This window comes from Lipotes vexillifer, unplaced genomic scaffold (assembly GCF_000442215.2).
Source record: "Lipotes vexillifer unplaced genomic scaffold, Lipotes_vexillifer_v1.1 scaffold193, whole genome shotgun sequence".
NCBI lineage: Eukaryota > Metazoa > Chordata > Mammalia > Artiodactyla > Lipotidae > Lipotes > Lipotes vexillifer.
In genome coordinates, this window is record NW_006769306.1 from 2,299,077 (window position 1) to 2,311,669 (window position 12,593).

Sequence of the window (12,593 nt, forward strand, 5' to 3'; positions counted from 1 at the left end):
ACTGAATTAGCTAATAAAAAGATCCATGGTAATTTTTTTTTCATAAGGTAGTGAAACTTAGATTGAAAAGTTCCAAGAGAATTGAATTTGAATACGCTGATTGTGTTAAAGGAAAAAATGATAGACAAAGTACAGGCGTACCTCAGAGATACTGCAGGTTCAGTTCCAGACCAGTGCCAAGAAAGTGAATATCACAGTAAAGAAAGTCACATGAAATTTTTCGTTTCCCAATGCATGTGAAAGTTAATGTTTACACTATACTGTAGTCTGTTAAGTGTGAGTAAATAGCATTATTCCTTAAAAAAAATATATATATATATATATATACCTTAATTTAAAAGTACTTTATTGCTAAACAGATGCTTCCCATCATCTGAGCCTTCAGTGAGTCATCTTTTTACTGCTGGAGTGTCTTGTCTCCATATTGACGGCTGCTGACTGATCAAGGTGGTGGTTGCTGAAAGCTGGGGTGGCTGTGGGAATTTCTTAAAATAAGACAACAGTGACGTTTGCTGTGATTGATTCTTCCTTTCACAAATGATTTCTCTGTAGCATGTAATGCTGTTGGATAGCGTTTTACCCACAGTAGAACTTCTTTCAGATTAGTTAACCCTCTTCAAACCCTACTGCTGCTTTATCAACTAAGTTTATGTAATATTCTAAATCCTGTTGTCACTTCAGCAGTCTTCAACATCTTCACCAGGAGTAGATTCCATCTTAAGAAACCACTTTCTTAGCTTATCCATAAGAAGCAACTCCACATCTGTTGAAGTTTTATCATAAGATTGCAGCAATTCTTTCACATCTTCAGGCTCCAATCCTAATTCTAGTTCTTTGCAGTTTCTGCCACATCTGTAGTTATTTCCTCCACTGAAGTCTTAAACCCCTCTAAGTCATTCAGGAGGGTTGGAATCAACTTCTTCCAAACTCCTGTTTATGTTGATATTTTGACCTCTTCCCATGAATCATGAATGTTCTTCACGGCATCTAGAATGATGAGTCCTTTCCATAAGGTTTTCAGTTTACTTTGCCCAGGTCTATCAGAGGAATCACTCTTTATGGCAACTATAACCTTACGAAATGTATTTCTGAAAAAGGCTTGGAAGTCGAAATTGCTCCTTGATCTGCAGAATGGATGTTGTGTTAGCAGACATGAAAACAACATTAGTCTCATTGTACATCTTTGTCAGAGTGCTTGGGTGTCCAGGTGCATCATCAATGGGCAGTAATATTTTGAAAGGATTCTCTTTTTTTTTCCTGAGGAGTAGATCTCAACAGTGGGCTTAAAATACTCAGTAAACCATGTTGGGAACAGATGAGCTGTCATCCAGGGTTTGTTCCATTTATATAGAGCACAGGCAGAGTGGATTTAGCATGATTCTGAAGGGCCCTAGTATTTTTGGGATGGTAAATGGCCTTGGCTTCAACTTAGAATCACTAGCTGCATTAGCCCCTCATAAAAGGCAGCCTGTCATTTGAAGCTTTGAAGCAGACATTGACTTTTCCTCTCTAGCTGTGAAAGTCCTATATGGCTGCTGCTTCCAATATGAGGCTGTTTTATCAACAGGTAGAAAATCTGTTGTTTAGGGTAACCACCATCATTATTAATTAAATAGCTAGGTCTTCTGTATAACTTGATGCAGCTTCTGTGTGAGCACTTGCTGCTTCACCTTGCACTTTGATGTTATGGAGAGGGCTATTTCCTTATATCTCGTGAACCAACCTCTGCTGGCTTCACACTTTTCTTCTGCAGCTTCCTCACCTCTCAGCCTTCACGGAATTGAGGAGTTAGGACCTTGTTGTGGATTAGGCTTTGGCTTAAGGGAATGTTGTAGCTGGTTTGATCTATCTAGACCACTAAAACGTTCTCCATATCAGCAGTAAGGCTGTTTTGCTTTCTTACTATTACTTGTGTTCACCGAAGTAGCGCTTTTCATTTCCTTCAATAACTTTTCCTTTGCGTTCACAACTTCGCTAACTTGCACAAGAGGCCTAGCTTTTGGCCTTTCTGACATGCCTTCCCTATTAAGCTTAATTATTTCTAGCTTTTGATTGAAAGTGAGAGACGTGCAACTCTTCCTTTTGCTTAAACATTTAGAGGCCATTGTAGTGTTATTAATTAGTCTAAATTCAATATTGTGTCCAAGGGAATGGGGAGGCCAGAGGAGGTGGAGAGAGACAGGATAATGGCTGGTTAGTGGAGCAGTCAGGACACATAATGTTAAGTTTGAAAAATCGTGAGAATTACCAAAATGTGTCAAAGACATGAAGTGAACAACTGCTGTTAGAAAAATGGTGCCAGTAGACTTACTTGGTTGACATAGGGTTGTCACAAACCTTCAATATGTAAAAAATGCCATATCTGCAAAGCACAATAAAACAAGGTACACTCGTTATAATTAATGTGAAGAATTAAGTATGGCACTATTAATGGAACTATTTTCCTGGATTAAACAAAGGGTTCTAGAAGGAAAGTTTTCTCTTTGCTTTTATATAATAATAGTTTTGGTTACTGTTATAAATTTTGGAAGCTTAGTAGCATTGGGTTACTTATAGTGAAATATATTTAATACCTTCTGGATGTAGGTATTGTTGATCTACCAAGTTTTAAGTCAACATTTTTTTTATATCTGGAATCTCTCTGTTCTTTAATTGCTCACATAGATGTAACAGCTATGATCAAAATATAAAGAGCTTGCTTTTTGTGTGTAGTTTGTGGAAGTACATTTGCTATCATTTTTGTAATTTCCTAAGTAATTTCGAAAGTTAAATTTCTCAAGCTTAAAACGGTCATATTTCACATAATTGATTGTAGAAAACAAGTATAACAAGAAGAGTATACTGTTTGTAACAGGAAGATTGATTGTCATCTCCCATCTTTTTTCAGGGGACTCCTGCTTTGTTCTTAATTCAGTTAATTTTCAATAATAATCTGTTGGCATGTGGTGTAGAAGATGAAAGGTAATTTTAAACTATTTTGTTTATCTTGGAAAGTTTGTCATGTGATGAATGATTCTTTTGACTTACTCTAAATTTTTTAAAAATGAAAAAAATCAAAATAAGAGTTGGGATTCTTTTTTTGTCAGTTACTTTTATAACCTTGCTATAATGTAATTAATGTATTTTCGAAGAACGTACAGTTAATGCGTAGTTGAAAATTTTTTCCTCCAGGTTTTTTCTCAACCTGGAAACACTTGTAGGCTGTGTTCTTTCTGGTCCAACTTCACCGCTAGCTTTCAGTGACTCTGTCTTAAATGTTATTAATCAAAATGCAAAGCAGTTGGAAAACAAGGAGCATCTTTGGAGAATGTGGAGTATTATAGTCACCCCATTAACTGAATTGATAAATCAGGTATGATATAAGCTAGCTGCATGTTTCCCCCAAATTTAATATCTTCCCTTTTTTTCTTCCTTGTTAGAGCAAGAGGTATATGAGTAGAAGTTTGTATTTGAATGGAAGATATTGGATATTTTTTTCTGCAGGATTGGTTAATTTTATACTCTAGATTAGTTGATTTCATCGTGTTTCTGCCTTATTCAAGAAAGTATAACTTAGTGGAGACTAAACAGTCCATTTTCTCCAGTAATTGGAAAGCCAGAGGGCTTACATGATATATACAGATTCCCCTGTTTATATCTTGGATTCTTTCATTTGTACTACAGGGAATAATATGGGTATCTTGACTAGACTGTATATTCTTAGGATCCCATGGTTGATGGGATCTTATGTTGGTGATTACCTCAAAGCTATTATATTGTAGTTCCTAAATCATTAATTGTTGAGAGTTGACTAACCCTGACGTTTAATTACTTTAAAAAGTGGCAATATTGTCAGGGTATGGAGCTCAAGTTCTGTCACTATTAATAGTTCATCAGCTGCTTTATCTGTTCATCAGTCTTTAAATGGAATTATTCTTTGGGAAATAGTCTGTTATAACTCTCAAATGGAGTGAAGACTCCAAAGAATTTTTTATGTGGTTATACATAGCCCTTATTTTAGCTGCTCGAGCCAACACTCCATTAAACATATTCTTCCTGAAGAAAAAAATTTATGTTCCTAAATAATTTCCCACTGTTTAAAGGATGCTAGAGGCCCTTTTTATAAGTCCTTGCTTGAATCTACCTTCTGTGTATAGTAAAAGATTTTGGAGTCACCTTTGGGATTCTTTTTTAGGACTTAAAATCAGTGCGTCGTTTCCCAGGGTTGCTTAAAAAATTACCATGAACTGATGGCTTAAATCAATAGGAATTTACTTTTTTATAGCTCTTGAGGCCAGAATTTCAAAATCAAGGTGTTGGCAGGTTTGGTTTCTTCTGGAGCTCTGAAGGAGAGTGTGTTCCATGCTTCTCTTAGCTTCCAGTAATTCTTGATGTTCCTTGGCTTGTGGATGCATCACTTCAGTCTCAGCCTGCATCTTCACATGGCATTCTTCAAAGTAGCTTCTGTCTATTCAACTTGCCCTTTTGTTATAAGGATGCCAGTTATTGGATTAGGGCCCACCCGAAACCGGCATGACTTCATTATTGCATGATTACATCTGGAAAGACCCTATTTCCAAAGTTTACAGAGGTTAGGAGTTCACCATCTGTTGAACATCTCAACATTGGAGTCACAATTCTACTCACTACACATAGTAAGATGTTACTACTTCGGGCTAGAATTAGATGGTAATTTGTCTAACTTCTTCATTTTTCTTGTTTCAGACCAATGAAGTGAATCAAGGTGATGCCTTAGAACATAATTTTAGTGCCATCTATTGTGCACTGACTTTACCAATAAACCATATTTTTTCAGCACAGAAAATTCCAGTGGTAAGGCAGTTTTACTTGATGAATTTGCATTTTTCTGAAAATATTATGTCACCCTTTATAATGAACCCCTACAGTAATTTTACCTAAAACAAGACTTTCTTATGACCTATAATCAGCTTAGGAGAAAGGAAAGTGGTGAAGGAAGAGAGAAGTTCCTCTTGGCCTTTGATAATTGTTGGTATTGTGGCATTATTACAGTTCTTCAGTTAGAGCTCTATGGAGGTGGGCAAACTCACTACCCTATACTAGTCTCCTCTTTGACACCTTAAATGTTACCGTGTTTTTAAAATGTTAAAGATGTATTCTGTTAGGTGTTTTGATGTGTAGATGTGTTTTCTAAATTTCTTTTTTATTGTTACTAGGCCACCATGAAGACCTTACTTAAAACTTGGTCAAAATTATATAGAGCATTTGCTCGCTGTGCAGCTTTGGTGGCAACTGCAGAGGAGAATTTGTGCTGTGAGGAACTTTCTTCCAAGATAATGTCCAGTTTGGAAGATGAAGGCCTTTCAGTGAGTTTATCCTGATACTGACCTTTTTTGCATGTAAAGGATTCTTTTCAAGTAAATAGAGATAACATTTGTGAACTGTCATTTACTAATGCTTTTAGTTTATAAGTAATGAAGTTAGTGTATAAAACGAGTAACAGCTTTGCAAAAAAGTTTTGTGTCTTTGGACTCTAAGGTCCATGTATCAGGACCATTTAACAGTGATGTGGTTTTACTACTCTGTTGTGTGTCTGTGCCATTCTAGATGAACTGTACAAGGACCTTACTGTCCTGGACCTTGCTTTATCATATCTGTTAGCTCTTTAAAGTCTATCCTCTAGAAGTTTGTAGATCTAAAAATGTAGGTTCCTATTCACTCCTTTCCCTTACTCTATAAAAAGAGCAACTGCTGTCAGCAGTTTGGTATGTATCATTCTAGAATAGACCTCTTTCTTTCTACCCATAAGTTACATATTTATGCTCACATATATACATGAATACAGTGTTCTTGCCAGTTGAAATTTATTTATTACTCTGAAGAATGTTTTTTTCCATCTGAAAAGATAGATTTTCTAGCTCTTAATAGTGGTTACCCCTGCAGAGAAGAGTAGAAGTATTTATAATCTCTTTTTAAAAATATTGGCATAATTCTGATTATGGTATTTTGGTACTATAGTATTTGTCAGAGTGACTTTAAAAATGTAAATCGGATTAAAACACTTCTGTAGCTTTTTGTTGCATTTGGAGTAAAAATCTGAACTGCGTACAACTGCCCTTGAAGCTTGTGCTTCCTTCTTCAAAGAATCTTATTTAATTAGTCTTGTTAATTTCTATCTGAGCATCTTGTTATCAAAATCGTTTGTGTACTTCATTCTGTAACTTGCCCCACACTCCATGAGGTTAGGGACTTTCTGTCTTGTTGATGTATATCCCTGGCTTTTATCTGGCCACCTAGACAGTGAATTTGTTGAAGGCTTTTATAATTGTTAGGGAGAAGCTTGACCCTCAGTTTTCACCTTTAAATTATTGTCTTGGGTAGGCTTACATCTTTGTTCTCTTCTGCAAGAAATGTAGAATCTATCAAGTTTTATAAAATACCCTGTTGGGATTTTGCTTGTCATTGGTTGGTTATATTGCATTTATAGATTAATTTGGAAAAGAATTTACATCTTTATAATGTTGAGTTTTTCTATTAAGGAATATTTATTTAAATCTAAACTTAACCAAGCTTGCTTGATATTTTGGAAGTTTTAAAGCTGTTTTTCAGCTGTTATGTATGGTCTCTTTGCTGCCCATATTTGGTTGCTGCTGGAGTATATGAGATCTGTTGGTAATATGCATTTCCGTATGTTAAACCAAACTTGTGTCCTTGAGAAGGGCACTTGGTCACAGTGAAAATCTTTTAAAACATTGTAGATAAGTGTTTTAACATTTTTTGCGTATACCTTCATTAGTGAGATTGGAGTTCCTCATTGTCCAATTTTTGTATTTTGGGAATAACAGACATGTATGTGACTGATAATTCCTTGTCAAATATGTAACTAGTTACAATTTTTAGGTTTCAGAAAAAAATTTATCAGTTTTGAAGATACTGTTCATTTCTGTAAATTTTTTTTCATTTTTACAAAATATGCATCTAAGACTATTCTTATTTTTATTACTGCTACTGTTAAAAATGCATTGTTTGATACTAATTTTTTTTAAATAATTTTTAAAACATTTATTTATTTTGGCTGCACCAGGTATTAGTTGTGGCATGCGGGAATCTATTAGTTGCAGCATGGTATGCGGGCCTCTTAGTTGTGGCATACGAACTTAGTTTCAGCATGCACGTGGGATCTAGTTCCTCGACCAGGGATCAAAACCAGGCCCCCTGCATTGGGAGCGTGGAGTCTTACTCACTGGACTACAGGGAAGTCCCACTAATTTTTAATTTTTTTGTTATTAACCTCTTTTTTAGTTTGTAAAGTTTTTGGGTTTTCCTCTTGCCTTTAGAATTTAGACATTTCACCATGGTGTGTCTTGAGGCATCTTTTAAACTGTTTTAAGTACTTGGTAGACCCTTTCAATCTAAAGAGCTGTGCCTTCATCTGAGGAAGAGTGCTTAGATCTTCAGGTGTCATCTTCTGTCTGTTACTTTTCTTTCTTTATATCTGTTTGTGTTTTGCTTTATTTTTGGTACTGCTTTCTGGGACCTTGATATTTCTTTTTCCATTCTTTCTCTGTTTAAATGCTGAGGTGTTTTATAATAGTTTTATTTTTACATTTATGTTTTTTAAGTGGATATGATTTCCTCTTTGAAGATAGTAGTTTTTTTCTGTTTCTGTTATTACCTCTTTCCTCGTGGATTAGTTCTATTGGTATTCAGCACACCTTCTTCATATTTGTCAATAAAGGTTAATATTGAACAATATTGGTAGCTGGAATGTGTTTTCTAACCCAGGAGAGATCCGCTGTTTTTCTGGCTTTGATAGCCAATTGTAGTTACAAGCAAGCTGTGCCTTGTAATTGTGAGCAAGAAGGAAGCACTGGAACTTTAACATCTTTTCTATATGGATGTGTAGGTTATCATCTGTACTGAACCTTCCATGTGGTTTTCTTAGGTTAACTGGGGGCTCTCCCTTCCTCCTCTTGGTCCTTAACACTGACTGAGGGAGGTTGTCTTTAGTGGCAGACATGTGAATTAGTCCAGTGAATTGGACAAGTGAAAGGTAATGGAGAATAAAAGAAGAGCAACTGTGTTATAGAACTTTAATTTCAGTAGTCTTTTAATTACCCATTTGATTTTTATAATGACCATCATATCTTTTTCTCAGAACCCTCCCTGTGTCTTCTGTTACTCAGTTTCTTCTAGGAAAGCTCACTATTTTTGAGGTGTCCTTTGACTCATGGTCTTGGGATTTCCTTTGTTCTATTTTCAGTCTCCCTTGCCCCCCTGTCTTTAAAAAAAGTTTCCAGAAAAATGTCTGATGCTTCTAAGGGTTTATTTTTATTTCATTTGGATTTGAGGAGGGAGGAGGAAAGGGTATGGGGGAGCTTTAGCAACATTTCACATTTTGTTTCTGCTGGGTTTAGTGAACACTTCTGTAATTTTGAAGAGAAATTTGGTAAAGAATCTAATTTTGAACCTAGCTCTTCCATTTTCAATTTATTGGTTTATATGCTGAGTTTTATGGGCATCTTAAAGCTGAATTATTTTCCATAAATATTGAGAAACAAAAGGTATAGTACTTGGCACACAGAAGTTAACTGGGAAATATTCATAACCATATACTTAATGTCCCTTAAATGGTATAAGCTATGACATGTGTGTTACTATATGTTATATGTGGGAGTTAAAGTCTTACATTTCTGTTCATGCTTACACTTTATATAAACCATGCCAGTAGTTAAAAGATTCTAATATAATACTTAACTATTCTTTCCTAGAATTTATTGTTCTTGGATAGGATCACTCATATTATTACTGTAATGGTTGATTGCATCGACTTTTCACCATATAATATTAAGTATCAGCCCAAAATTAAATGTAAGTATTTTATTTGCTTACCTAATATATCATAAACATGGCTGGCTGAACTGTTGTCAGGGCAAATCCTAATAGCTTTTCCCATCTCATTTTACCTACTTTTGATGCTATGTAACCATGTTAGTTACTATGCTAGTAGCTCACATGCTTGCTCTCTTTCCTTCTGTGTGTGTGTGTCTCTCTCACCCACCTCCCCAATCTAACTCCTTTGTATGATGCAGAAACATAAATATTGTCCTATTTAGAGATTGTCTAATAATACAAATGATTTTACTTATTCCATCTGGTACAAGGGATTATCTGGACAAAAAACTTTGATGTTTGTTAAAATGTTCTTATTTGGTAGCCTGATTTGAAATAATCATTAAATAGACATTCAACTGCATAGAAAATCGTGACAGTGATTAATCAGTTATGGTTTTACAGGAAATTTAAAATGATGCTAAAAGTTTAACTCAATTTTTACTGTATAAAATTGGACATTTGAAATCATAACAAGTTGTCTTATTTTTATAACTATGTTCCTTGGTTAATTCTAAATTATGTTGTAATAAATACTGAGCTATTCTACTAAGTGGTTCTTTGAACTTACATATTTCTACCAGTGATTATATATTTTCATACTGTATAGGAAAGAACCTTCCAGTAATGGAAAATGTGGATGTTTAAAGGTTACTTTTCCTGTTGAAAGATTGGGAACATACTCAGTTTTCTTTTCTTTTGGGTTTTTTTTTTTTTTTTAAGGTTCATATCATTCTTTTTTAAATTTATTTTATTTGTTTATTTTTGGCTGTGTTGGGTCTTCATTGCTGCGTGCGGGCTTTCTCTAGTTGCAGCAAGCAGGGGCTACTCTTTGCTGCGGTGTGTGGGTTTCTCATTGCGGTGGTTTCTCATTGTGCAGCATGGGCTTTAGGTACTCGGGCTTCAGTAGTTGTGGCACGCGAGTTCAGTTGTGGCTCGCAAGCTCTAGAGTATAGGCTCAGTAGTTGTGGCACACAGGCTTAGTTGCTCCATAGCATGTGGGATCTTCCTGGAACAGGGATTGAACCCGTGTCCCCTGCATTGGCAGGCAGATTCTTAACTACTGTGCCACCAGGGAAGTCCCTCAGTTTTCTTTTAATAAGATCTATCTTTGATGAATTAGTGTAAAGATTACTAGAACATAAAATATTTTTAGGGTTTTTTGGGGGGTGTTTCAGTTTTAAATAGTAATGTAGAGAAACATGTTATGTGACTAAAGTGTATTACAGGTCAGAGCATCCCAGCCTTGATGCCACAGAAATGGATGTGCTTGAATTTTTTGTTTTTAATCTCAGCCCCCTTTTGGGCTGAGCAGCACTTAATCTGATTACCTCTTTGTTCAAAAAATAAAATTCTCTAAATATCTTAACTATAAAGGTTATATAACAGATGATATCAGAAATTATTTTCTAAGCCACCGAATTTTGATAAGGCAAGACAGTGAGCTCCAGGTGGACATAATTTTACCTATTTTGTTACTTCTGAAAAAATTAGAATTAACTGAATATCCATTCTATCCATGATCTGTAAACCCAGAATTATAAGTCTTTTGTCCTCATTGCTTGTCTTGCAAGAGGTGTTCTTGCTGTTTAAATTTATGGAAACTAGGGGAGATGTCTAAAAGCTGCCAGCAAAAGTTGAGGAGAGGAAACAAAAATTAGAACTAGTTGAAAGAAAATTATTATTATTCATAAATATGCATAAGGATCACTTTGAGAGTTTTTGGATAACTTTTGTAATTTGTTTTAGAGAAACATTGCAAAAATTATACACAGACCCTAAACATTTTTTTTTTTAATGTTGAGCCTTCTTTTATTTATTTTTGGCTGTGTTGGGTCTTCGTTTCTATGCAAGGGCTTTCTCTAGTTGTGGCAAGCGGGGGCCACTCTTCATCGCGGTGCGCGGGCCTCTCACTGTCGTGGCCTCTCTTGTTGCGGAGCGTCTCCCGACGCACAGGCTCAGTAGTTGTGGTTCACGGGCCTAGTTGCTCCGCAGCATGTGGGATCTTCCCAGACCAGGGCTTGAACCCGTGTCCCCTGCGTTAGCAGGCAGATTCTCAACCACTGCGCCACCAGGGAAGCCCAACACTAAACCTTTACTCAGATTCCTCAGTTATCAGTTGATTGCTTTTGTCTTATCATTTTCATCCCCCACTCCCCTTTATACTTTTTATTTCCTGGAACCATTTCAAAGTACTTGTAGACAAGTCTTTGATCTAGAACATTTCCCAAGTCTTGTCTTTCACGACCTTTGAAAGTGAAGAGTACAGGGCTTCCCTAGTGGTGCAGTGGTTAAGAATCCGCCTGCCAATGCAGGGGACACGGGTTCGAGCCCTGGTCTGGGAAGATGCCCATGCGCCACAACTACTGAGCCTGCGCTCTAGAGCCCGTGCTCCACAACAAGAGAAGCCACTGCAGTGAGAGACCCGCACACCGCAACGGAGAGTAGCCCCTGCTCATCGCAACTAGAGAAAGCCTGTGTGCAGCAATGAAGACCCAAGGCAGCCAAAAATAAATAAATAAAATAAATAAATTTTTTTAAATTAATCTTTTTTTTAAAAAAAACAAAGAATACAAATAAAGTTACTTTTTGAGAGTCTCTCAATTGGGCTCTGTCAATATTTCCTCAAGATTAGATTGAGATTTCATTTCTTCACTGGGATACTACAGAAGTATTTTTTTCAGTGCATTATGTCACCAGGCACACAAGTCAGTTTGTCCCATTACTAATGATGTTACTAACATTTACTATTTGGTTAAGATGGTATCTGCCAGGTTTTCCACTGTAAAGTTAATTAGTAAATACTTATAATTAATAAGTTAATGTTTTGTGGAAGGTACTTTGAGACCATGTAAATATCTTGTTAACCCAGCATACTTTTACCCATGGGTTTTTCAGCCACTGATGCTTCTTGCTTAAAACACTATGATGTTTCCCAAAGTGGTAGTTCATGTTGTTTCACTTAATTACGTTACTTTGTATCAAGGAGTTTATCTCCTTTGCTTTAATTACATTAATTCTAAAAGCTGTCCCCATTTTAATTATTTATCTCATTATGTTCCCTTAATAAACCATTCTACAATTATTTATCAAGCCACTAAGCACCAGACACTTACAGGTGCAAGTGACATCCTAATTTAAGATACAGCTTCCTTTGTCCCCTATTTATTTTGTTTTTATCAGCATGGATTTCTGTTATTCAGTAGGCTATAATTTATTTCTATTAAAGTTTAATGTTCTTGTTGGTGGCGTCTATTAACCTTTTCATAATTTTCCATTATTCTTTGAGAACTTTGACATAAGATGTTTATATTTTTCCCTGCCTCAGCCTGGAACCAGCCATATCTCCAAGGAATATGGTTCCTTTTAGCTGAGAATGGCATTTAGAAACCAAAATCTGTTCATTGCTATTAAGGTGTCACTGCTTCTGGATCTCTGAGTGGACAGAGGTGGGAAATACATTGGTGTGCTTGTGAACTACACAGTTATGTTTCTCTAGATTTACTTTCAGTTATTTTCTCATATCATAAGGTTTATTCTAGTCTTGGATATCCCTTTTCTCTATTTACCTGCCTCAGTATGTATACTGTTTGATCAGTCTCTTGTATGTAAGTGCTCCCCTGACTACAGGCTGTCTTCAGCCTCAACATACTAGCCAAGAATTTCTGGGTGGCCTTTCCAATTTAAATTATTCATGTATGGAAAACTGATTCTAGGGAAGAAGGTTGACTTCCTTTCAGTAG

At 35.9% G+C, this 12,593-nt stretch overlaps 1 protein-coding gene across 2 annotated transcripts in view; it reads left to right on the top strand.

Moving 5' to 3' along the window:
* The window catches only part of RIF1 (replication timing regulatory factor 1), a 49,043-nt gene that overhangs the window by 19,657 nt on the left and 16,793 nt on the right, over nucleotides 1-12,593 (top strand). For both annotated transcript variants that reach the window (XM_007445567.1, XM_007445568.1), the window contains exons 16-20: nucleotides 2,888-2,961; nucleotides 3,172-3,352; nucleotides 4,705-4,812; nucleotides 5,175-5,324; nucleotides 8,730-8,829. In XM_007445567.1, coding sequence (XP_007445629.1) covers nucleotides 2,888-2,961; nucleotides 3,172-3,352; nucleotides 4,705-4,812; nucleotides 5,175-5,324; nucleotides 8,730-8,829 — 613 coding nt within the window. The remainder of the gene's footprint in view (nucleotides 1-2,887; nucleotides 2,962-3,171; nucleotides 3,353-4,704; nucleotides 4,813-5,174; nucleotides 5,325-8,729; nucleotides 8,830-12,593) is intronic.